The 25,776-nt window shown below is 48.1% G+C and overlaps 1 protein-coding gene across 1 annotated transcript in view; it reads right to left on the bottom strand.

Moving 5' to 3' along the window:
• XYLB (xylulokinase homolog (H. influenzae)) overlaps positions 1 to 25,776 on the bottom strand; it is a 170,869-nt gene that overhangs the window by 102,576 nt on the left and 42,517 nt on the right. Inside the window, exons 9-15 of the mRNA XM_015423056.1 lie at positions 22,561 to 22,679; positions 20,174 to 20,255; positions 18,834 to 18,874; positions 15,743 to 15,858; positions 11,711 to 11,826; positions 10,192 to 10,265; positions 7,673 to 7,769 (exon numbers count right to left, since the gene is read on the bottom strand). Coding sequence (XP_015278542.1) covers positions 7,673 to 7,769; positions 10,192 to 10,265; positions 11,711 to 11,826; positions 15,743 to 15,858; positions 18,834 to 18,874; positions 20,174 to 20,255; positions 22,561 to 22,679 — 645 coding nt within the window. The remainder of the gene's footprint in view (positions 1 to 7,672; positions 7,770 to 10,191; positions 10,266 to 11,710; positions 11,827 to 15,742; positions 15,859 to 18,833; positions 18,875 to 20,173; positions 20,256 to 22,560; positions 22,680 to 25,776) is intronic.

The raw sequence follows: 25,776 nt of genomic DNA, 5'->3' as shown, positions 1-25,776 counted from the left end.
TTGGCTAAGATCAAGTGCGTGTGTAGATTCAAAGGCAAAGTGCATCTGAGTGAAAACAAATTCACCATGAGATGGGATCGACTGCCCTCTCCTGGAGGAAAGGAACCGCCTGGAAACTATTTACAACCAATGACATGCGGCGTTAGGATTTGTTGTTGTTCAGTCGCACAGTCGAGTCCGACTCTTCGCGACCCCATGGACAATCTCCCGCCAGGCTCTCCTGTCTTCCGCCGTCCTCCGAAGTTGGCTCAATTTCATGTTCGTTGCATCGCTGACACTGTCTAACCATCTCATCCTTTGCCGTCCCCGTCTTCTTTGACCTTCAATCTTTCCCAGCATCAGGGTCTTTTCCAGTGAGTGCTCCCTTCTCATTTGGTGGCCAAAGTATTTGAGCTTCAGTTTCATTATCTGGCCTTCCAGGGAACAGTCAGGGTTGATTTCTTTGAGGATTGACTGATTTGTTCTTCTTGCAGTCCAAGGGACTCTCAAGAGTCTTCTCCAGCACCATAGTTCAAAAGAATCTATTCTTCGGCGCTCGGCCTTCCTTATAGTCCAGCTCTCGCAGCCATACATGACTACTGGGAATACCATTGCTTTGACCATGCGGACTTTTGTTGGCAGGGTGATGTCTCTACTTTTTATCATGCTGTTTAGGTTCGCCATCGCTTTCCTCCCAAGGAGCAGGCGTCTTTTAATTTCATGGCTGCAGTCACAGTCTGCGGTGATCTGGGATCCCAGGAACGTGAAGTCTGTCACTACTTCCACGACTTCCCCTTCTATTTGCCAAGGAGTGATGGGGCCGGATGCCATGATCTTAGTTTTTTTGATGTTGAGCTTCAAGCCCACTTTTGCGCTCTCCTCTTTTACTCTGAGCAAGAGGCTCTTTAGATCCTTTTCACTTTCAGCCATTAGAGTGGTATCATCTGCATATCTGAGGTTGTTGATCTTTTCCCCAGCAATCTTAATTCCCGCTTGTGATTCATCCAGGCCAGCATTTCGCATGATGTACTCTGCATATATATTAAATAAGCAAGGTGACAGTATACATCCTTGTCGTACTCCTTTTCCTATGCTGAACCAATCAGTTGTTCCGTATCCGGTTCTAACTGTCGCTTCTTGGCCCTTATACAGGTTTCTCAAGAGACATGTGAGGTGGTCTGGTACTCCCATCTCTTTAAGGACCTGCCATAGTTTGTTGTGATCCACACAGTCAAAAGCTTTAGCATAGTCAATGAAGCAGAAGTAGATATTTTTCTGGTACTCTCTTGCTTTCTCCATAATCCAGCGAATGTTGGCAATTTGATCTCTAGTTCCTCTACCTCTTCGAAACCCAGCTTGTACTTCTGGTAGTTCTCTATCCACGTACTGTTGAAGCCTAGCTTGTAGGATCTTGAGCATGACCTTGCTAGCGTGTGATATGAGTGCAATTGTGCGATAGTTTGAACATTCCTTGGCATTGCCCTTCTTTGGGATTGGAATGTATACTGATCTTTTCCAATCCTGTGGCCACTGTTGCGTTTTCCAAATTTGCTGGCAAATGGAGTGCAGAACTTTAACAGCATCATCTTCTAAGACTTTGAATAGCTCAGCTGGAATACCATCACCTCCACTAGCTTTGTTGTTAGTAATGCTTTCTAAGGCCCATTTAACTTCACATTCCAGGATGTCTGGCTCAAGGTCAGTGATTATACCGTCGTGTTTGTCAAGGACATTGAGGTCTTTCTTGTATAGTTCTTCTGTGTATTCTTGCCATCTTTTCCTAATCTCTTCTGCTTCTGTTAGGTCCCTACCGTTTTTGTCCTTTATCATGGCCAGCTTTGCATGGAACGCTCCCTTGATTTCTCCAACTTTCTTGAAGAGATCTCTAGTCCTTCCCATTCTATTGTTTTCTTCTATTACTTTGCACTGTTCATTCAGGAAGGCCTCCTTATCTCTCCTTGCTGTTCTCTGGAAATCTGCGTTCAGTTGGGTAAATCTTTCCTTTTCGCCTTTGCCTTTCGCTTTCCTTCTTTCCTCTGCTATTTGTAAAGCCTCATCAGAAAGCCATTTTGCTTTCTTGCATTTCTTTTTCTTTGGTATGGTGGTGATTGCTGCCTCCTGTACGATGTCACGAACCTCTGTCCATAGTTCTTCAGGCACTCTATCTATCAAATCCAGACCCTTGAATCTATTCTTCACCTCTACTGTATATTCATCAGGGATGTGATCTAGGTCAAACCTGAATGGCCTCATGGTTTTCCCGATTTTCTTCAGTTTAAGTCTGAATTTTGCAATGAGTAGCTCATGATCTGAACCACAGTCAGCTCCAGGTCTTGTTTTTACTGACTGGATAGAGCTTCTCCATCTTTGACTGCAAATTATATAGTCAATCTGATTTCGGTGTTGCCCATCTGGTGATGTCCATGTGTAGAGTCGCCTCTTAGGTTGTTGGAAAAGGGTGTTCGCTATGACCAGTGTGTTCTCTTGACAAAACTCTGTTAACCTTTGCCCTGCTTCATTTTGCTTTCCAAGGCCAAACTTGTCTGTTATTCCAGTTACCTTTTCACTTCCTACTTTAGCATTCCAGTCCCCTATGATGATGAGGACATCATTTTTTGGTGTTAGTTCTAGGAGGTGTTGTAGGTCTTCATAGAACCGGTCTACTTCAGCCTCTTCTGCATCAGTGGTTGGGGCATAGACTTGGATTACTGTGATGTTGAATGGTTTGCCTTGGAATCGGACAGAAATCATTCTGTCATTTTTGAGATTGTATCCCAGTACTGCCTTTTGCACTCTCTTGTTGACTATAAAGGCCACACCATTTTTTCTACGAGATTCCTGGCCACAGTAGTAGATATAATGGTCTTCTGAGTTAAATTCGCCCATTCCTGTCCACTTTAGTTCACTGATTCCTAGGATATCGATGTTCAGTCTTGCCATCTCATTTTTGACCACGTCAAGCTTACCTTGATTCATAGATCTTACATTCCAGGTTCCTATGTAGTATTGTTCTTTGCAGCATTGGACTTTCCTTTCACCATCAGACACATCCACAACTGAGGGTCCTTTCGGCTTTGGCCCAGCCGCTTCACTCTTTCTGGGGTTACTTGTACTTGTCCTCTGCTCTTCCTCAGTAGCATATTGGACACCTTCCGACCTGAGGGGCTCATCTTCCGGCGTCATATCTTTTAGCCTTTTGATACTGTCCATGGGGTTTTCTTGGCAAAAATACTGGAGTGGGTTGCCATTTCCTTCTCCAGGTGGATCACGCTTGGTCTGAGTTCTCTGCTGTGGCCTGTCCGTCTTGGGTGGCCCTTCACGGCATAGCCCACAGCTTCATTGAACTGCGCAAGCCCCCTCGCCACGACAAGGCAGTGATCCATGAGGATTACAGCCCCATAAAAGTGCTTCGTAAGTAATACCTTATGTTTGTATCGCTCTCGAGACCTTGATCATAGCCTGTGCGCTTGGAAGAAAGATGCACTTATTTCAAAGGGAGGTTATCTCCCCATCTACATGAATAATAAAACAACAATCTGGACAGGACAGAGGAAGGGACTATTTAGCCCAATATTGTTTCCAAACATGACCAGTAAAATGAGTCCAGTAAATGCAGGACATCATAAGAACATAAGAACATAAGAGATGCCAATGTTGGATTAGGCCAAAGGCCCATCCAGTCCAACGCTCTGTATCACACAGTGGCCAGAAATACCAGTGCCATCAGGAGGTCCACCAGTGGGGCCAGGACATTAGAAGCCATCCCACTGTTGACCCCCCCAAGCACCAAGATGACAGAGCATCACTTGCCCCAGAGCCCCTATCTATACCTTGTGGTATCAGCCCATTTTGCAGGCTGCTGGCTTCCAATATTCAGAGTCATGTGCCAAACGGGATTAAACCATGATAACCTTACGGAACAACAATTTTTACAAGTTCATTTTGTATTTTTATATAGTGCAATACATATGACGTGTGAAGATTATAAATAAATCTCACAGAAAACTACAGTCTTTGTTTCTTCTTGTATAAAAATCCAAAGCCTTTGAAAAATTCATCCATAGGAACGAAGTCCTTATTTGCAGAAAGTTCATCAAATGGGAAGAGAGCTTAAGAAGATGCATTTCACACCTCATTAGTGTAACCTAATTAGAAGAACGTCGGGTCCCGCTGACACGGAAGCCAGCATAAAGCCGGGTTTCAAAGATTTTTTTCAAAACAGGAAAGATTCAGGATACAAGGATCATATTGTGCACATTAATACTGGCAATTTAAACATGAGAACTTTCTCTGACGCAGCACGCTTCCCGGGGAAAAATTATTAGGGACTGTGGCCTATACTATTGAGTACAGCTTGCCACTGTGGAATTTTGCATCATTTAGGAGGATTTGCCGCGCTAAAGGCACAAATGTCAGGTGGATTTTCGGGGTACGACCACACCGCAACACCTGGGAAGCGTGGCGTACCCGTGGCCAACCCATGGTGTCCCGCCGAAGATGCGCAGTAAAAAAGTACCTTGGAAAGTGCACTAGTATCTGGAGAACACGGGGCAGGGGCGGGCGTCTGATCGTGGGAGCGCTAGTATCCCTTGGCATCCAGCGCCTGTCCACGTCCCATCGCAAACCGGATGTTTTTCATAAGTGCATGCGCACAAACACGTAACTGAAAGCAGTGCTATTTGCCGTGCCGCTTTTTTGCCATGCTCCAGCATCACCATGTGATCGCCAGCTAACAGCCTAAGCGTGAAGACTCGGGGGACCGTGTGATCGGGCTACCACGCTTTATTTTGCTCCGGGGCAAACAGCCACGCCTCCCCCCCCCCGCGTTATCTGGCCCATGTGACCGGGGCCTTAATGTGTCATACTGATACTTATGTTTTGCTTCAATTCTGACTTTCTGGTTGGGTCTACAACCCTAATCCTATTGCATCATTTACTGAACGTCTCATCCTGTCCCACTCTGTGTAACCTGCCTTGAGTCCAAGGGAGAAAGTCAGACTATGAATAACGTAAACAGATATAAGATAATAACTAATAGTTAGGGTTGCCAACCTCCAGGTGGGGTGTAGAGAATTACAACTCATCTGCAGACCACAGAGTTCCCCCCAGAGAAAATGGCTGCTTTGGAGGGTGGAATCTATGGCAGTATATTCCCTCGAAAGGCTCTCCCCTTGGCAAACCCTGCCCCCCCCCAAAGCTCCACCCCCTAATCTCCGGGAAATTTTCAACCCAGAGCGGGCAACCTTAGGGCTAGTAGCCACCATTCCATTCAGACGTCATGCTAAATTGTAATTATCCTCCACCTGGGCACAAACACAGCCTTCTGCTGTGCTTTTTCTGAGCCCCTGACTCATCCCAGATCTCTCCCACTCTAGCATGCAAAACGTTGTCGAAGGCTTTCACGGCCGGAGTTCGTTAGCTGTTGTAGATTTCCCTGGTTACCTGCCTACCATTTTGCTTCTCACCTTGACACAGAGAGTACTCCATCTTTCTGTGTTATACTTCTGAGGATGCCAGTCACAGCTAGTGGAGAAACATCAGGTCCTAAAATGCCAAGACCACGGCCATACAACCCGGAAAATCTACAACAGCTAGCATGCAAAGCTTGATGCAACACTTCCCAGTTTGACCAAGCTCCAATTTACAGTGACAGCCAAATACAGGCACCTCATCAGATCTCAGAACTTAAGCAGGGTCGGCCCTGGCTACTATTTGGATGGGCGACCTCCAAGGAATACGAGGAGCATGATGCAGAGGCAGGCGTTCAAACACCTCTGAAACCTCTCTTGCCTTAAAAAACAGGTCTAGCTCTCCACCTAGTGGTGCATAATGCTAAAAGAGCTAGAACTTCTGGCTGCCAGACAATCTTAGGATCTCCTGGCTATATTACACACAAGGCCATATGATAATTATAATTATTACAGGCACCTCAGCTAGAGACTCATTTCTGTTTAAGGTGATAGCTGTATGAGCAGTACTAGATAGACGGACAGACTCAGGTACAAACCCCCAGCATCTTGTCTAGTTGCAATCCTGACCCTAATCCGGCATAGGACTGGGTATTATCAGATTTCACTTGGCTGCACAGTATATCACATAATCAGAATTTAAAATATTCTGCAAGAGGTGCCCAGAACTCCAATTTGTCTTCATAATGCATTTTTGGCACAAGGTTACCCGGTGAGCTTCATGTAAGAGGCAGAATTTGAACCCAGGTCTCCCAAGATGCCAACGGTCTGACACTCTGACCAGTGCACTGCTAATCCCCACACCGTGTGGGTCTTTATTATTCATCTGTATTCTGCTTCTCAAGAGATTAGCTATTTCCCTGTAAATGATTAACGGGCATCATGACAACCCCCTTTAAATGTAACCCTCTGGAGCTGGAATTGCAAAATACCCTCTCATATTAATTCACTTGCAAGATGTTCGCTACAATTTCCAAGTAAGCAGAGATGTAACAATAAAGCACTGCGGTCAAAAAAGTGTCAGAACCCACAGCCAACAACGAAGTACATGCATTCAGGAACGGTAATACTTTTATTGCAGAGCTATAGATGCAGTAACATAAGCACTGTTAAGAATGGCGGCAGCCCTATGGGCATAATAGGATATAGGGTATTCGTATGCACCCCCCCACACACAGTCCTGGCCAATTAGGCACCCTCCCACACGCAGGATAAAGCTTGGAGTCCGTTAGGTAGCTAAAGCTGAGAACCAACACTCTCCCACGGCACCTAGGAGAAACCCAGACAATACAACTCCCTCCTGCACATCTGTATAGATAAGCATTTCGGCGCAAAGCAAAACAAGCACAGAAAGGAATGTAGTAGCAATTAACCAGACACAGACAGAGACAGAGCTCTCCAACCCCCATGGCAGCGTAGCTGACAAAAAGCTGAAGAGAGAAGGACTTCTCTAGCCACCAAACCTGCTCTTTCTACCCCCACCAAGCATCCATTCTAGATCCCATTTCCTCCCCATTTCTATGCCTCCACATCATCCCTACCCTCATGACTTTGGTAGTATGCCCAGGGGTCATTTCCTGCAGGAGTGCACAGAAGCGGAGCTCTGGCAGTAAAGAGCCCAGGGGGCAGGCACATGCAACAAGCCCCACCCCCTGCTCCCAGCAGCCCTCAGTCAGAGCAAGAAGCAGCCAGGTAAGTTGCAGAGCCCCCCCCCCAGCCCCCTGGCCCAAAACAGTCCAGGGGCACCTTTAAGACCAAGTTTTATTCAGGTACAAGCTCTCCCTCCTCTGCGAGGACAGATATGCACATTCCCCCCCCCCCAATAGCTAGCAATCCAACACAGTCCAGTGGAGCCTGAGCGGGGGGTGTTGCCTTCTGACACACTTCCGGTGATGTCAGGGGGTGTGGCATATGCACATAAGTTATGCTAATGAGTTATGCTAATGAGCTCCTGCACCTCTTTTTCTACGAAATGACCCCTGAGTATGCCTAATTTAATTTTTTTTAAAATCTGGGGTGGGATTCTCTCCCAACCCAAAGTATTGCTCTTGAGCAGCACACCGGGGCCTGTCTCCTACCCAACACAGAGGAGGGCCAGCTGTACCCCACCTAGATCCAACTCAATCGTTTTGGGAGGCAGGAGGCTCTAAATGATCTGGAGGGGATCTACCAAGGCTCACTCTAACATTCCGCTAGTCCCGCTGCCGTTCCATAAGCACACTCACAGATTTTATATCCCAGCTTTTCCGCATGAAGCCGTTTGACCATGAACTGTCCTTCTATCAAGGCCCGTATCTCCACCTCCTTGGGAAACGATGGGACCTGCGCAGGAGAAGAAAGAAAACTGAATAAATACGCATGCTTCTAAGAGCCCGAGTATGGAGAGGGGCCAGTTGACAAACTCGTAATGAGATCACGATGGGTATCTGAAGAAGTGAGCGGCGACTCATGGAAGCTCATCCCCTGCCACAAATTTTGTTAGTCTCGAAGGTGCTCTTGGACGCTTGCTCGTTTGAACTCGAAATTGTGATGCATTGAATTTATCTTTTCTCCGATCTTTTCGGGGAACTGCAGTCAGGAGCAGACAGGGAAGCGAAAATGGCCCTACAGCGAGTCAAGCTAAGCGGCCCCTGCTTGCGCTGCTAGCTGACCCCGCAGGGCCACTCAGCACAGAGGGGCTGACGATTTGGGTGACCAACCTCCAGGTGGCACCTGGAGATCTCCCACTATTACAACTGATCTCCAGACGACCAAGACCAGTTCCCCTGGAGAAAATGGCTGCTTTGGAGCATGGACTCTATGTACATTCAGTTCAGTTCCGTTGACCTTTATCGGCATAAAATACCTTAGAAAGGATTACTGTAAGAAGAAATACACATTTAAAACCATGTATAGCCAGACATATAAAACAAAAGGTAGCATAAAACAATTATTCATTGGAAGTGTTCCTGACGTAGCTTTATCGCTGATTGTAAAAACATGGCTATGTTCATTGATATTTCCGGAACAGAGTCATTTAAAAGACAGTGCACTTTTAAAGCATCAGGAAGGTTCGTCATGTTGGCTAGTCCGCCAGGCTTTTATGTAGGAGCCGCCATTACCACCACCACCATCACCAACGGCATGGGTAACAACTGGGTAAGAGGACGGCCCTTGAAGATCTGCCATGATACCGCACTGGGTGGGTACCACTGGATTGGCCACGTACCCAGCTACAGGACACTATCTACCTCCAATGAAAGATCCGGCATTTACCGTTGGAAAACCATCTTGTTCTTATTGAGCACCTTACTTTTGTGATTCGATTATTTTATTCTGTTTTAGTCTTGTTTTATATGTGGGCATTGTTGCCCTCTTGTAAGCCACCCTGAGCCCGCTCGCGGGGAGGGCGGGGTAAAAACACTAATAAATAAATAATAATAATAAATAACTAAGATAGGATTTAGATATCTAGCACGTTTGGATTCTATGTCCTCCCAAGGTCCCACCCTTCCACAAACCCCGCCCTCCCCAGGCTCTACCCCAAACATCTCCAGGTATTTCCCAACCCAAAGCTGGTAACCCTACGGTGGGCATCAGCTCACCCTCTGCGTCATCCCCCAAACCAGAAGCAGTGCAGAAGGAGATGATAGGTGAGCTTACAGCAACTGCCATGGCTGATGAGGGTTCCAGACCAAGTGGCCCCTGGGGCTCAGGCACAGGGTGATTTCCCACAAGCGCTGCTCTGCGCTCACTCCTCCCTTTTGCCCCGATGGTACGTGTCAATTTCACACAAGCTGCTGCGCGGCCGCATTTTGCCCCACAGCTTCGTGCGATTTCCCCCGCGTCTACTCAATCCTCAAAAAACAGGATGTAGTAGACGCGGGGAAAATTGCACGAAGCTGCGGGGCAAAATGCGGTCGCACAGCAGCAGCTTGTGTGAAATTGACACGTACCATCAGGTCAAAGAGAAGAGTGAGGGCGGAGCAGCGCTTGTGGGAAATCACCCACAGTTGCTGTGGATTGCCTCTGCTTGCTCCTGGCCACCGGGGGTCCTGTAGGGCAGCGGCCCACAGGGAAATTTCCCTGCAGGTTAAACGGCCAGTCCGCCCAAGTGCCTTATCGGGCAGCCTGGATGGGAAAGGGTTCATTATCCAAGATCCTGCCTCTACGGGCATCATATTCCTTCCCCCACCCCTTGCAGCCGCCATTTTAACAGAAGAACATAAGAGAAGCCATGTTAGGTCTGATCCGACACGACTTAGCACGATGGCACCGCTGAATGTGTCCTTAAATTGCGCTTTATTTTTATCGCCATCGAAGTGATGTCTTAAATTGATTGGTCTGTGTTTTTAAATCATTTATTTCATTTTACCAACTGTAAAATGTATACTGCTTAGCAGTTTTGTGGAAGCCGCCCTGAGCCTGCCTTGGCGGGGAGGGCGGGGTAAAAGTTCAATAAATAAATAAATATAAATAGGTCAGGCCCATCCAGTCCAACGCTCCGTGTCACACAGTGGCCAAAACCCAGGGGCCATCAGGAGGTCCACCGGCGGGGCCAGAACTCCAGAAATCCTCCCACTATTGCCCCGCAAGCCCCATGAATACAGAGCATCACTGCCCCAGACAGGGTGTTCCATCTACACACTGGGGCTAATAGCTACTGATGGGGCTCTAAGAAAAGGAAAGCCTGCCACCCATGCCCTGTGCAAGAGAGAAACATTTGTAACGCCACCCCCAAAATAGTGAGTTAGGCTGCTCTTACACTGTTGTTTTCCGAGTCGAATCGGTGAATTCCCACAGCTTCGGGTATAATCTCCATCACGTCGTAATAAAAACCTAGAGAAAAAGTTGAAAGCAGAGCGACAGTCACGTCTGGTAACATAACAGTCACACGATTATAAAGATTTGCACCTTACGGTCCTGGGTGGCCCAGGCCAGCCCGCTCTCGTCAGATCTCAGAAGCTAAGCAGGGTCGGCCCTGGCCAGTATTTGGGTGGGAGACCACCAAGGAGGTCCAGGGTTGCTGCGCTGAGGCAGGCAATGAAAGGACACCTCTTGCCTTGAAAACCCTATTGGATCACCATAAATCGCCCGCAACTCGATGGCACTTTCCGTCACCGTCACCCTACAGCCGGCTTCTGGTAAAAGAAAGAAATTATCCAGCGACGCAGGAGTGGGGAGCGATTTCTGTCCATCTCCCCTTCCACGGCTGACCCCCCTTGCCCAACCTTTGCACCCTTTTCTATTCATGAGAGTCCCCAACTCCAACTGGGGGAGAAGGTCTCAGTGGGCTACAGTGGGAGGGAGAGGCAAGCGAGTCTTGTACTGGGAGCTCCGCCTTGTAGGACACAAGCCAAGCAATAGTCTCTACATCAAGGGTCCCCGACATGGTGCCCACGGGTGCCATGGCGCCCACTGAAACCTTTCTTGGTACCCAAGTGCTCTCAGAACCAAGTGGGACTCCTGCCCGGCAGGGCTCCTGATCTAGCCCTGAGGAGCTGATCGGCTATGCAGCTGTTTCAGAGGAAGCTGCACCCACAGTGGGGTGTGGTTTTTTTAATTCTCTGTCACTCGTCTTCCCCAGTGTATATTTTTAAAACTACCCACTTCTCCCCTGCCCTGGGGCTTCCTCTGCATCTGGCTCCGCCCCCTGCAGCAGCCAATTCGGGGCTGCACCCTTCACCCTGTGTTTACGTTCCAAAGGTGCCCACAGGCTCAAAAAGGCGGGGGACCCCTGCTCTGCATCATTAGGGATAGTTTTTAGAAGAGCACAGCAAGTTGACCTTGGTCCTTCCCTGGATCACCCCCACAGTGTTTCCTTTCCCAGGTGGGCCTCCTTCAGGGAATAAATCCTGTACCACTGTTGGTAGTGACTGCCAGCTAACTGCAGCCAACCTATCCTATAACACCGGCGTTTTGATGCAATAGCAATTACAGTCCCTGGCCCCAATCACTTATTTGCTGATGCAAGGGATCATGGGATTAGGACAGAAAAGGAGCTCGAGAAATTTCCTCCCTCCCCCCAGGACACATACAGTGTTGTGTAACGGTTAAGAGTGTTGGATTAGTCTCTGGGAGCCCAGGGTTCAAACCCCCACTTGTGCCATGGAAGTTTGCTGGGTGACCTTGGGTCAGTCACGCTCTCTCATCCAGTCCTACCTCACGGGGTTGTTGTGAGGATAAAATGGAGGAGAGGAGAATGATGCAAACTGCTTTGGATCCTCACCGGGGAGAAAGGTGGGGTACGAATGAATCAAATAAATAAATAAGTAAAAACACACCAATGTTTCCATTATTCCCAGCAGGTGTCGACGTTAACACTTTGGAGAATTCTTCCCAGGAACCAGGGGCAACCTCATCTCGAATCTTCTCTCTCATCAAGGAACCATTCTTGAAACTGAAAATCAATCACAGCATGAGAAATAAAATTGTTGCATTTGACAATAATTTGTAAATTAATTCGTAAGAGCCACCTTGGCATAATGGTAAACGTGCTGGGACTCGGATCTGGGATATTCTGGTGCAAATCCTCAGTGTGCCACAAAGCTTGCCAGATGACCCAGGGCCAGACTCTCTCTCTCTCTCTCCCCCCCCCCCAACCCCACAAGCATACATCACACAGTTGCCATGAGAACAAAATGGGGGAAGGGGTACTGAAGTGTGCCACCGTAAGCTTCTTCGAGGAAGAGCGCTATAAAAAGTTATTAAATAAAATATATACAAATATAACATCAACATAAAAATGAAACGCTAATTGCAATTGCTCTAACCTGGACGGTTCCGGCTAACTTGATCTTGTAAGATCTCAGAAGCTAAGCAGGGGGTCGGCCCTGGTCAATATCTGGATGGGAGACCACCAAGGATGTCCGGGGTTGCTACACAGAGGCAGGCAATGGCAAATCGCTTCTGAACGTCTCTTGCCTTGAAAACCCTATGGGGTCGCCATTAAGTCAGCTGCAATGTGACGGCACTTCCCACCACTGACTGCAGTTACCAAGGTGTCTGGCTAGAACGTCAAGCCCTGACCCCAATGGCATTTCTTTGGCTTTTCAAAGGCACACTGCAGAACACTTAAGTTATTTCCTGCAGGTATAATTCTGGCTCTTTTCAGACATTTCAGTTGTGCCTACCAGCTGAGCATAGATCCTCACGATATCTGTGGTCACCATGTGGTGGGAACATGGGCAACGCACATTTGTACCAAGCACATACAGTTCTGGCCCATTTGAACTCACCACTGGGTTTTTCAGGGTTTGTAGTCATGCATACCAAGGTTATATGTGCATGGTAAATACACATATTGCCCTAATTAGCTGAACGAGATGACTGCAAGGATCAGGAGGATTTTGGGTAGTGTATGCTCCTGAGCCATATGATATGTAAACTCCCAGTATGCATGACCATAATGTCTGAAAGTAGAGGGGCCGTGGCCAATGCTCCCTCTAAGCTGTCGAGTTTTGTGAGCAAAAAATTCTACTCTGTGAGCTACTGGCATTAAAGTTGTGAGCCAGCGATTTGGCTGCTGCATAAATTAGTTTACTCTGGAGTCATCCTTCCTGAGCTAAGACAAAAGTCTGTGAGCTGGAGCCTAAAAAACTGTGAGCTAGCTCACACTAACTCATCTTAGAGGGAACACTGGGCCCGTGGTGGCTCAGAGGTTAAGACCCTAGTGCTGTGTGACGGAGTGAGCTCCCATCTCTGGCCCCAGCTCCTGACAACCTAGCAGTTCGAAAGCAAGAAATTGCAAGTAGATAAATAGGTACCACTTCAGTGGGAAGGTAACAGCGTTCTGTGCGCCTCGACATTTAGTCATGCCGGCCACCTGACCACAGAAACGTCTTCGGACAGCGCTGGCTCTTCAGCTTGGGAACGATGAGCACTGCCCCCTAGAGTCGGATTCGACTGGCTTTCGAGCAAGGGAAACCTTTCCCTGATGTCTGAAAAGGGCTACTTGGATATACGAATACATGGCACAGATCAGATCTATTCTCCTACACTTACAAGTCAGTCTTATGCATGCTTACTTGGAAGTAAAGTAAAGGTAAAGGTTCCCTTGCTCAAAAGCCAGTCGAATCCGACTCTAGGGTTGCGGTGCTCATCTCTGTTTCACAGCCGAAGAGCCAGCGCTGTCCGAAGACGTTTCCATGGTCATGTGGCTGGCATGACTAAACACCAAGGCACACGGAACGCTGTTACCTTCCCACCGAAGCAGTACCTATTTATCTACTTGCAATTTCTTGCTTTCAAACTGCTAGGTTGGCAGGAGCTGGAACTAGAGACGGGAGCTCACTTCATCTTGCGGCACCCGGGTCTCGAACAGCTGAACTACCGACCTTCCACAGCCTGCAGTTCAGCGTCTTAACCACTTGAGCCACCGCAGCTCCTACTTGGAAGTAGGTCCCATTCAAATTAGTAGTCCTTACTTCCAAGGAAATATGCATAGCATTGACTTCTAACTAAGTATAGGAATGCTAGACTGGAGTCCAGCGGCACCTTAGAGACCCACAAGATTTTCGGGGTAGAAGCTTCCAAGAGTCAGAGCTCCCTTCGTCAGGTACCTGGCTCTCCTACCATAGACCAAGTATAGAACTAACACTGAAACTGAGTATAGGAATGTCATACTGATGTATATCCTTGCCATATATTTACACGATGTCTGATATTAAAAGCTGTGGTCCTCCACACCATCTTTTCTGATTCTGACCTAAAAGGCAGCAAAAGCCAGTCAGAACAGGTGAACTCAGTATGGTGGGAGCTGGAGTTTCTCTGAAGCATACAAGTTTCCATTGTCCATTTAATCAAAGTGCACTTTGGCTAGGGAAGGATTGTTTGCTAATGTTCTTCTAGCTGTTCCCACAGGAGGTATTGTTCTGGAGAGAGCAGCAGCTTTCCCTAGGTCAGTGCCCTGATCCAAGATATGTTTGGGGACAGGTGAGACAGAACGATCATATTTCTGTAAAACTAGGCTTTAATCTCACTGAAGAGTGGCAGCTTTTCTACTGCGTCTCTTTGAGTTATTACATAAAGAAGGCAGAAAGCATTGTTCAGGCCACTTGTTCAAGAACAAGCGTCTTATTTGTTGTTGTTTACCAATCGCTGGTCTCCGAGTTGATCATTTTCGACATATTTTAAGTATGTTACCTAAAAGTCATCACCTCTGATTTGCCCACTGGTCCACCTACACTAGTGTTGTCTCCTCTGATTGGCCCATTGGTCTGCCTACACCAAAATTCTTTCCTCTGATTGGCCGACTGGTGATGTCTACACCACTGCTGTCTCTTCTGACTGACTGCTGCCCTCCAAGGCCTTGCCCGGTTATCTAAAATATGTTACCTAAAGCCAGCTAGCACACTCAATATGAGGATAAAAACTGATATTAAAAACATGAAGATACAGGAAAATTTGCATTCTCTTTCTCTCCAATGGACTAACAAAGGTTTTTGCGCCCTCTGCTTTCCTTTTATAATGAGGAAATGCTGTGGCTGTAGTCCAGGCAACCTGGAGACCCCAGACATAAAGATGACACTACCTTTCTGACACATTTTTATACCTGTCACTTTCCAGACCGTTCTGCAAGACATCTGGATTCTGGGTTCAGAGAGCCAGTTTGGTGTAGTGGTTAAGAGCGTGGACTCTAATCTGGGAGAACCAGGTTTGATTCCCCACTCCTCCATATGCAGCTGCTGGTGTGACCTTGGGTCAGTCAACAAGCTATTTCAGAGCTGTTCTCTCAAGAGCAGTCCTTGAAAGAGCTCTCTCAGCCGCACCTACCTCACAGGGTGTCTGTTGCGGGGAGGGGAACGGAAAGGAGATTGTAATCCGCTCTGAGACTCCTTCAGGTAGTGAAGGGTATAAATCCAGTCTCCTCCTCCTCCTCTTTCTTCTTCTTCTTCGGAAAGGTTCCTGTCACCCTAGCAACCAGATAGGCCCATCCAGCTTCCTCCTTGCCTCCTGGGACATTAGTCACCTTGGGAACCAAAGTCACCCCAGCTGGTGAGTGAAGCGCATCACAGCCTGGGGCGGTTTAGGTATCACACCTGGGGCTGGGGCTCAGTGCCCTGCTCCCTTGCCTGACCTGAATCTGTCTCCATGGACACCACCATGGCAAGTAGGCCCATGCATGGGGACTGGCTGTGCAGAGGAGACAACGCTAGTGTAGTTGGGACCCACGGGCCAATTGGAGGAGACAACACTGGTATGGACAGACCAATGGACCAATCAAAGGAGACAACACTGGTGTAGAGGGGGGCCAATGGATTCAGCATAAAGACACATCACACATTCACATGCAAAACCACAAAAAGGTGCCCTACCACAGCAGGGCCATGTAGGCGTTTGTCTCCACTGGATTGCAGAGGATGTGGCCATCTAGAGCGGGCTTTGGTTCTCTGATCCAGAGGAACAATGTATCACTCGTGCCAAGGCTGATCTGTGGGAGCAAGTAATTGAGGAGTTAGCACAATGTGCACGAAAAGCAATACAGAAATTAAATTAAACCCATCCGTTAGTGGTACTAATTATCTTTAAATTACGCATTAAGGCAATTGGATTCTTGAGGTATCAGCTTGGCTTGTTCCCTTCATGTGGAAGACAAAGATGAAGTCAGAGAATAAGCAGATGGAAAGGCCTCAGAGGATAACCTTGCGCTTGCAGATCCATCGCCAAAGGATGGCAGTGTCCATTCCCCACTTGCATGCATGAAATGCCCCCCATCAAACACCAGGTAGGGGCCTGATCTCGTCAGCTAAGCAGGGTCGACTCTGGCAAGTACTTGGATGGGAGACCTCCTTGGAATACCAGAGGTGGGAGGCGGGGGCAGGCTTCACTCAGCCACCTCTCTGAATATCCTCCAGGCCCCCAGCAGGGGTCGGTCACCAGAGGTCCTCATGACTTCCAGGTGCACACACACTTACAAGCATGCACACATAAAAATAAATTTAAATAAAAAAACAGGTAGGAAACTGTCCCAAACTAGATTTTTAAATGGAAGGTATTTATACATTCAGCCTTGAGGTACTGAGGGAGAAACCAAAGAGCATGGCATGCATGTGTGAATCACCCCCTGAACATACAAAGCTGGCTTAGACCGAGCCACACCGTCGGCCCGTGTGTCGCATTACCACCTGCTCTGACTGGTAGTGACCTTGCTATTAGAGAATCTCTGAACTGGAGCTACTTGAGACTGAATCTGAGACACTCCACTTGCAGGACAGGGGCTGCACCGCTCGGCTACAGGCCTCTTCCCACCCTTGCATTCCAACACTCTAGAAGCCTGTTTCAAGAACTTATGTATTTACTTATTTACATTATTTAGTCTGCCTTTCTCACTGGGATTGGAGGCGGATTACACAGGGTGAGTCAATACAATACAATCAAATTCAATGAACAATACAATAGGATTCGGATTGTAGAACCGGCCAGAAGTCCAAAAAGCGGAACTCAAGCAAAGCATGAGTGTTAACACGGTGTGTTAAATGCTGCAAAATTACATCATAGGATCCAATTTACAGCACGCTGTACACAGTAGCACAGACCACGGCCCCTAATAATTTGTCCAAGTACCTTTGTGAAGCAATTGGGGGCAACAATGGGAGGGTTGTGAGTGTCCTGGCCCCACTGGTGGACTTCCCGATGGCACCTGTTATTTTTTGCCACTGGGTGACAGAGTGTTGGACTGGATGGGCCATTGGCCTGATCCAACATTTGGCTTCTCTTATGTTTTCATCAGCTCAAGAGGGGATTGGATAAACATACGGAGCAGAGGTCCATCAGTGGCTATTAGCCACAAGGTATAGATGGAACACTCTGTCTGGGGCAGTGATGCTCTGTATTCTTGGTGCTTGGGAGGCAACAGTGGGAGGGCTTCTGGAGTTCTGGCAGCACTGGTGGACCTCCTGATGGCCCCTGGGTTTTGGCCACTGGGTGACAGAGTGTTGGACTGGAGGGGCCGTTGGCCTGATCCAACATTTGGCTTCTCTTATGTTCTTATTTGTACGGTGCTATCCTATATCCTGAGTAGCAAAGCCTTCTTGAATAATACAGGTAGTCAGCCGTGTTGGTCGGAAGCAGTAGAACAAATTTAGAGTCCGGTGGCGCCTTTAAGACCAACAAAGGTTTATTGAAGGTAAGAGCTTTTGTGTGCACGCACACTTTATCAAATACATTAGAATGGCAGCCAAGGTTCAAACCAGAGAATGCTGCATGTTAATTTGCTGTTCATTCCCTAGCTGTAAGTTTGAAACTTGCTTGCCATTCTAATGTATTTGATTAAAGTGTGCACGCACACGAAAGCTCATATCTTGAATAAACCTTTGTTGGTCTTAAAGGTGCCACCGGACTCTGAGTTTGAATAATACAGTTTGCATCGTTTGTGGAAATTCAGGAGAGTGGAAGCCTTCCTGAACTCCTCAGGCAGATCACTCCACAAGGTGGGGGTTGTCGATTTTGCCCATTGGCTACTGGCCCCTGCAGAAGGCCCTGCTCAGATGAGCACAGCTGTCATGGAGCAGCACTGGGGGAGAGAGGGTCTCGCAGACATGAGGGTCTAAGGTTATGAAGGACTTTGGGTGTGACAGCCAACACAGCCAGTACTTTAGATGGAGCCCAGGAACTGATGGGCCGCCAGTGGAGCGACTGCAGAACGGGAGTAATATCCAGGGCTATTTTTGGGAAGGAGCGCACAGGAACGGACTTCCGGCTGGCTCCCAAGTTGGCCATGCCCAGCAGGAACTCATTAGCATAACAGGCCACACCCAACAGCAGGAACTCATTAGGATTGGCTACATTAGGGGTGTGTGGCCTAACATGCAAAGGAGTTCCTGCTACAAAAAATGCCCTGGGTTTTGACAACAAACAAGGTATGCAGAATAACAAGCAAAAGGTGGGTGTGGCTGGATAACCACACTTCTGGTAACATGGGGGTGCGGCCTAATGTGCTAATGAGCTGTGCTGTCAGGGGTGTGGCCCAATATGCTAATGAGTTCCTGTGGTTGGGTGTGGCCTATTATGCTAATGAGTTCCTGCTGGGCTTTTTATACAAAAAGAGCCCTGGACTAATATCCATGCACCATCCAGCACCTGATAATAGCCGAGCTGCAGCATTCTGCACCGACTGGAGTTTCCAAACTGATTTTGAGGGGAGACCGATGTACAGTGCATTACAGTAGTACTTGAGCATAAGCACTTAAATGCCCTCGATCGCCGCGAGAAACACGTACGAGCGTGCTGAAATCTCTTCCACGGAAATCAGCAGCGCCTAGCTGAGTTTATTTAAAGGCAAGTTCCAGCCAAAGTTAACAATGCGGAGTAGCTATCCAAGGTCGCCACCACACTCTTCTCAGGGTGCCTAATCTAATCACCACATCGGCCAATATGAGGAGTCAGCATAAACGTGTCAACACTCACTGCGATGTCCCCTTCTGCGAGCCTCATTCCTGCCAGAGATGCTGAAAACACAAATAAAAGAAGTCCAAATGAACATAAAATTGGGCTTTATGTAAGAGGCCAAGGCAACGCCTGAACAACAGACACAATAATGGCCCTTTCTGCACTCTCCTTTTAATCTATGTTCACCACGGTTTACCTTCAAGCAATTCTGCACTAAAATCGAATTCAACTTTCTTTTTAATCCAGGTCTTTTTTCCATTCTGCACCAAAACTGAGTTCAACCTTCTTTTTATTCTGTTTTTTTCCCCATTCTGCATCACATTATCTCTCTTCAGTGGTCAGCCCAGTTTCAGCATGCTGTTGACCCGGGGTTATTTGGATGCTGTTCTGCCCTGGACTTAAATTGCCTCGACTCGAACACTGAGGCCGATTTCCCACGAGCGCTGCTCCACGCTCACTCTTCCCTTTTGCCCAGATGGTACGTGTCAATTTCACACAAGCTGCTGCGCGGCCGCATTTTGCCCCAGAGCTTCGCAGGATTTTCGCAGGATTTTTCGCAGGATTGAGTAGACGTGGGGGAAATCACGCGAAGCTGCTGGGCAAAATGCAGCCACACAGCAGCTTGTGTGAAATTGACATGTACCATGGGGCAAAAGGGAAGAGCGAGCATGGAGCAGCGCTTGTGGGAAATCAGTCTGAGAAAACTCGGGGTGGCAGGCAAATGCGGAAAGTCAGAAACAACAAAGTCAGAAAACCCCATTCATACCAACACCACTTACGCCATCAATTGTACAATTAGTACTGTGAGCCCTACACTTGTAAGTGAGGTGTACTGAATAGTTAGTAGGACTTACTTCCAGGACAAGAAGGAGGAGGAGGAGGTGGTGGTGGTAGTTGTTGGATTTATACCCCGCCCTTCACTACTCAAAGGAGTCTCAGAGCAGCTTACAAACTCCTTTCCCTTCCCCTCCCCACAACAGACACCCTGTGAGGTCAGTGAGGCTGAGAGAGCTCTGACAGAAACCGCTCTTTTTCAAGAACAGCTCTTATCAGAACTATGGCTTGCCCAAGGTCATCCAGCAGGTGCAAGTGGAGGAGTGGGGAATCAAACCCAGTTCTCCCAGATTAGAGTCCGCGCACTTAACCACTACACCAAACTGGCTCCTAGGTGTAAGCAGCCACATCTCGTAGCTCTTAACAGGGCTTTCATGGATGGCTGCAGTCCACCAAGCCCTGAAGCATTTCCCGAACAAAGAGGATTTCAACATAGGGATTATATGAGAGCCAGAGAAAATTATTCAAGGATTTCAATCATACAAAGGCTCAGACTGTTAACTGAAAATTGTTAACTTTCTCACCTGGGTTGTCGCCGGTAAAGGCTATGACTTTGCAGTTCGGATTAAAACCGTAGCGCTTAACGTAATATGGTGAAACAGAACCCTAAACAGGGGGAGAGTGTGCAAAATGAAGACTGATTAAAAGCAAAGTGACATTTCTAATCTTTTGCACCGAAATATCTTGTTCTTTAGCAAAGAAATACAGCTTGCTTTGTGGGAGATCCACAAAAGCTTATGGGGGGGGGCGGCTGTGGATTTCTCTAAATCTGCAGAAGCTCACATTTTTAAGGATAGTTTCAGAGGGCTGCTGTGTTGCTCTACTGTAGAACAGCTGGATTCGAATCAAAAACCACCTCAGAGACCAACGAGATTTTCAGGGTATGAGCTTTTGAGAGTCAGTGTTCCCTTTGTAAGACACAAGTAGTAATGAAGATCTCTGATTTTTAAAGTAGGAGGAGGAAGAGGAAGAGCAGGAAGAGGAGGAAGAGATTGGGTTTATGCCCCGCCCTTCAGTACCCGAGGGAGTCTCAGAGCGGCTTACAAACTCCTTTCCCTTCCCCTCCCCACAACAGATGCACCGACCGATTTCACACAAGAGCTGTGCTGCGGTCGCGCCTCCCTTTGCCCCACTTCTATTTGTCAATTTCCCACTCGAAGCCGCGCGGCCGCATTTTGACCCATGGCTTCGCCCGATTTTCCCCGTGTTTTTGTGATCCTGGTTTTTTTCCCGCGGGGAAAATCGGTCAAAGCCGCGGGTCAAAATACGGCTGCGCGGCTTCGAGTGGGAAATTGACCAATAGAAGCGGGGCAAAGGGAGGTGCGACCGCGGCACAGCTCTTGTGTGAAATCAGTCCCTGTGAGGTAGGTGGGACTGAGAGAGCTCTTTCGAGGACTGCTCTTGAGAGAACAGCTCTGAGAGAACTTAAGACTGACCCAAGGTCACACCAGCCGGCTGCATGTGGAGGAGTGGGGAATCAAACTCGGTTCTCTTAGATTAGAGTCCGCACTCCCCACCACTACACCAAACTGGACACCTATTAAAGCCACTGACCGGAATGAGATCAGATTCTCAAAAGAATGCTATCTACCTGACGGTAGATTCTCATTTGATTGGCCTCTCTAAATATCACAGATACTGTGAATGGAGCACACTCATATAAAAATTAAGATTATCCCTCCCCCAGCAAGAGTTGACTTGGCAGTCATCAACTACTGTGTTAACCGCCTTTAAGTTAACCTTGTTCCCAGAGGCCTTCGAGGAAAAACATGATGGCTGAAATCAGTTTAAATTTGTAGTGTAGATGTGTCTGTCCAAAATCCAAATATTAAATGGGGGGGGGGCAACCCAGATAGCCTGATCTCATCAGGTCATGGAAGCCAAGGAGGGTCAGCCCTGGTCAGTACTTGTACGGGAAACCACCAAGGAAGTCCAGGACTGCTACACAGAGGCAGGCAATGGCAAACTACCTTGGAATGTCACTTGCCAGGGCCACCCTAAGTCGGTTGCAACTGGATGGCAAAAAAGGAAAGCAGGTGACACTTGACAATGGAGTGCAATAAAGGGAACAGCAAATTTGACCTGAAAAGCAGGCATGGTGGTGGAAAGTGCCTTCAAGTCGCGGCTGACTTATGGTGACCCCCCCCTAGGGCTTTCATGGCAAGAGATATTCGGAGGTAGTTTGCCACTGCCTGACTCTGCATAGCAACCCTGGATCTCCTCGTTGGTCTCCCATCCAAGTATAAACCAGGGCTGACCCTGCTTAGCTTCTGGTATTAGATGAAATCTGATTGCAGGAGGGGCGTCGAAAGGCCTGAGGGGGGGGGGGGGGGACAAGTATGGGGAATCTGGATCAGGCCCAAACCACAAGATTCCCTATCACAGAATCATAGAAGCACGGAGTTGGAAGGGACCTCCAGGGTCATCTAGTCCAACCCCCTGCTCAATGCAGGAAATTCACAAATACCTTCCCCCCACCACACACACCCAGTGACCCCTGTCCCATGCCCAAAAGATGACAAAAAACCTCCAGCAGCCCTGGCCAAACTGGCCTGGAGAAAAACTGCTTCCTGACCATTTTACCTGTTGGTATGCCATTTCACCTGCTGGAATGTGGCCTCATGCTGATTTGGGGGGGGGGTATGTGTGTCTTTTCTCCCTACTGGAACTTAAACCAACACTGGACAGGGACACTTCAAAGAAAACAATGCCAGGCAGAAAGCGGTCAAGTACCTCTCACCACCACCACAGCCCCGCTTCGAATCTCACACACTCTGCATCTTTAGGGCCAAACTAAACATTGGGAATCCCAACCAAGGGACTCCTCTATCAGGCACAGTCTAACTGCGAGACTTCAGTCCCAAAAGCGACTAACTTTGGAACAGCTATTTACACAGCGCTATGCACGGACCAGTATTTTGCTGCATGGTACAGGATTCCCCAACTTCTTCTCTAATCCTGGCGCACAAGCATCGAGACAGACCGGGCTCCATACTTTCTCACGGATATGTAGTAAATTCATGCCAGAACCTGAGGAGGAAAATGGCATTTAAAAAAAAAACAGGGACAGTTAACCGAGAACGCCCCTGCTAAATAAGGACACCAGGAATGTATGGGAAACACATCCGGAAAGAGGGGAACATGGAGAAAAAGGGGAAATCAGCAGCTGGGGTTGCCAACCTCCAGGTGGGGCCAGGATTACAACCAATTTCCAGACTACACAGGTCAGTTCTCCTGGAGGAAATGGCCACTTCGGAGGGTGGACTCCATGGAATTACATCCGCACAGAACTCTCACCCCTTCCCTAGACTCCGCCCTCCTCAGGCTCCACCCCCAAATCTCCAGGAATTCCCCAAGCCAGAGCTGGCAACCCAATCAGCACCAAACCAAGACAATTAATAAGAGGTAGAGAGGAAGAAGAGACTGGATTTATACCCCACCCTTCATTCTGAGTCTCAGAGCGGCTTACAAACTCCTTTCCCTTCCCCTCCCCACAACAGACACCCTGTGAGGTAGGTGGGGCTGAGAGAGCTCTGAGAGAACTGCCCTTTCAAGGACAGCTCTGACAGAACCATGGCTTGCCCAAAGGTCATCTAGCAGCTGCAAATGGAGGAGTGGGGGATCAAACCCAGTTCTCCCAGATTAGAGTCCGTGCACTTAACCACTACACCAAACTGGCTCTCAGATTGATGCCGCCCCTTGCTTTCACACAAGATGCTCTCCTTCCCAACATTCTTCATCCCCTTCCCTGCTTTCTTTTTTTTAAAAAAACAACAACATGGAAACCCCCCCTTTTAACACTGACATTTCCCACAATGCTTTCCCCCCATCCCCTTCTGCTGTTCTTTCTTTTCCAGCGTCAGTTCAGTTATCCTCAGCCTCCCAAGCCTCACCCAGCAACTGGCAACGCTCTCCCTTTCCCCTCTAGATATTTGTTCTGGTATCTTCCCAGGTGCAGAAGTCAAGCTTGTAGGTTTGTCTTTCCTTGGGGTTTCTCTCTACCTTCCCCCCCCCCCCCCGTTCTTTCTTTCTTTTTCTTCTTTCAAAAAGGAGGACCGTGAAATCTGCTCTTCCCTCTGGGATCCTGCCAGTTCTCCAGTTGCTTCTGGAGGAAGAAGACATCGAAACACGCTGCCAAGTGGCATGAGGCTGAACTGGCTCCTTTGCCATGGACCAGGAAGCAATTAGTGGCCTGGCAACGGTCCACGGACATTTATTTCGCTGGGATAAGGCGCGTGAGCACCGTTCAGACAGCTAACACATGGGCGTGAGGCTCTTGCACAGAAGCAGCGCTCCCTCCAGCTGAGTATACAATATATCCATCACCAACGCCCTTTGACAGTGCATAAAACACATCCAGTGCTGTACACAGGTCAAAAGTAACAGGTCCCTGCAAGCAAGACTCGTGGTCTGAACGGCATAAGGCCAAAAGAAATGGGCAACAGAGGAGAGAATGAAATGAACAATAGCACTCAATCCAGTTACAGAATCAGGCCGGGTGAGGGTCTCAGCAGACTGGGGAGGCCACTAAGGACACATGAAGCTGCCTTATGCTGGATTGGCCCATTGGTCCATCGATACAGATGGGCAGCTGCTCTCCGGGGTCTCTGGCAGAGGTCTTTCACATCAACGACTAGCAGACACTTTAACTGGAGATGCCGGGAATTGAACCTGGGACCTTTTGCATGCCAGTTTGGTGTAGTGGTTAGGTGCGCGGACTCTAACCTGCGAGAACCGGGTTTGATTCCCCACTCCTCCACTTGCACCTGGCTGGATGACCTTGGGCAAGCCATAGTTCTGATAAGAGCTGTCCTTGAAAAAGAGCCGTTTCTGTCAAGAGCTCTCTCAGCCCCACCTACCTCACAGGGTGTCTGTTGTGGGGAGGGGAAGGGAAAGGGAAAGGAATTTGTAAGCTGCTCTGAAAACTCCTTTGGGTAGTGAAGGGTGGGGTATAAATCCAATCTCTTCTTCTCTTCTTCTAAGCGGGTACTCTACTACTGAGCCACAGCCCCTCCCCCTAAGGAAGGAACCTTCTGATCCTGCGTCCATGATAGGCTCTACATAACGGGTGCCTGTGCTGGGAAATGCATTGCGTTGCAGGCAACAGAGCCCAATGGCTGAGCTGCCCTCTAACAAGGCAACCAGTCTAAAAACATCCCCACACACACAGCCCCAAGCTGGGAACTGCTCAGTTTCCAGAACGTGAGTATCAGGGCTAAATTCTGCTCGGAAGTAGCATCCTGTGAGCCTTGACATTTCATCCCGATTCTAGATTTACACAGAGTGGTCGTGGTCAGAGAGAAGCCATTTTGCACAAATCAAAGGTGTTATTACGTCGCTGGACCTTACGACTGAAAACAGGTTCTAGGACTAAGCTCTGTTGATCCCAGATCCAAATTAAACCTTGAAAATGCAGGTCTAGTCCCTTTGAAGCCCACCATCACAACGCAGACGGGTATATATAATAATTGAGTGGGAAGCAAGTCTCCTTTTTATCCTCTGATTCATCCATCTCAGCATTATTTTTCTGCATCCAAGAGTACCACTTGTGGCGCTTTCCAGCAGACAGGGGATGGAGAAAGAAGGAGTCCATTAATAGCAGACAATACTGCAGCAGATTCCTGCAGCAGAATCGTGGGACAGATTAGGAAGCATCTAATTAATTTATGGCTTTGATTTGCGTGAAGAAGAATGGACGAGACTTAATACACTGAATTTTGCTTCACACATCATTACATTCAGGCAAGACTTGCAATTTATGCCTTGAAATAGGCCAGTGGGTTCTTAGCATCTTAGATAGGTCCTGTAAGCTGCTCTATCATAATTGCCAGCAGCAGAAGCTGAGAAGTCCCTGGTTCAAATCCAGTGGCCGTCCCGCTGCTACAACCCCCCCCAAATGATCTTCCGCACTGGGTTGCTGAAAAGATTACTGAGCTGAATAATACTTATTTTAGCACTTAACGTACTACTTCTTGTTGTTGTAATTGGTGGTAGAAAGGACCCTCAATGGCGACCCCATGAAGGGTTTTCAAGGCAAGAGAAGTTCAGAGGTGGTTTGCCTTTGTATAGCAGCCCTGGACTTCTTTGGTGGTCTCCCATCTAAGTTCTAACCAGGGCCGACCCTGCT

Source organism: Gekko japonicus, unplaced genomic scaffold, assembly GCF_001447785.1.
Source record: "Gekko japonicus isolate JY-2015 unplaced genomic scaffold, Gekko_japonicus_V1.1 scaffold253, whole genome shotgun sequence".
Taxonomy (NCBI): Eukaryota; Metazoa; Chordata; class Lepidosauria; order Squamata; family Gekkonidae; genus Gekko; species Gekko japonicus.
The sequence above is the reverse complement of the archived record's forward strand: the minus strand, read 5'-3'. Positions and strand labels throughout refer to the sequence as shown.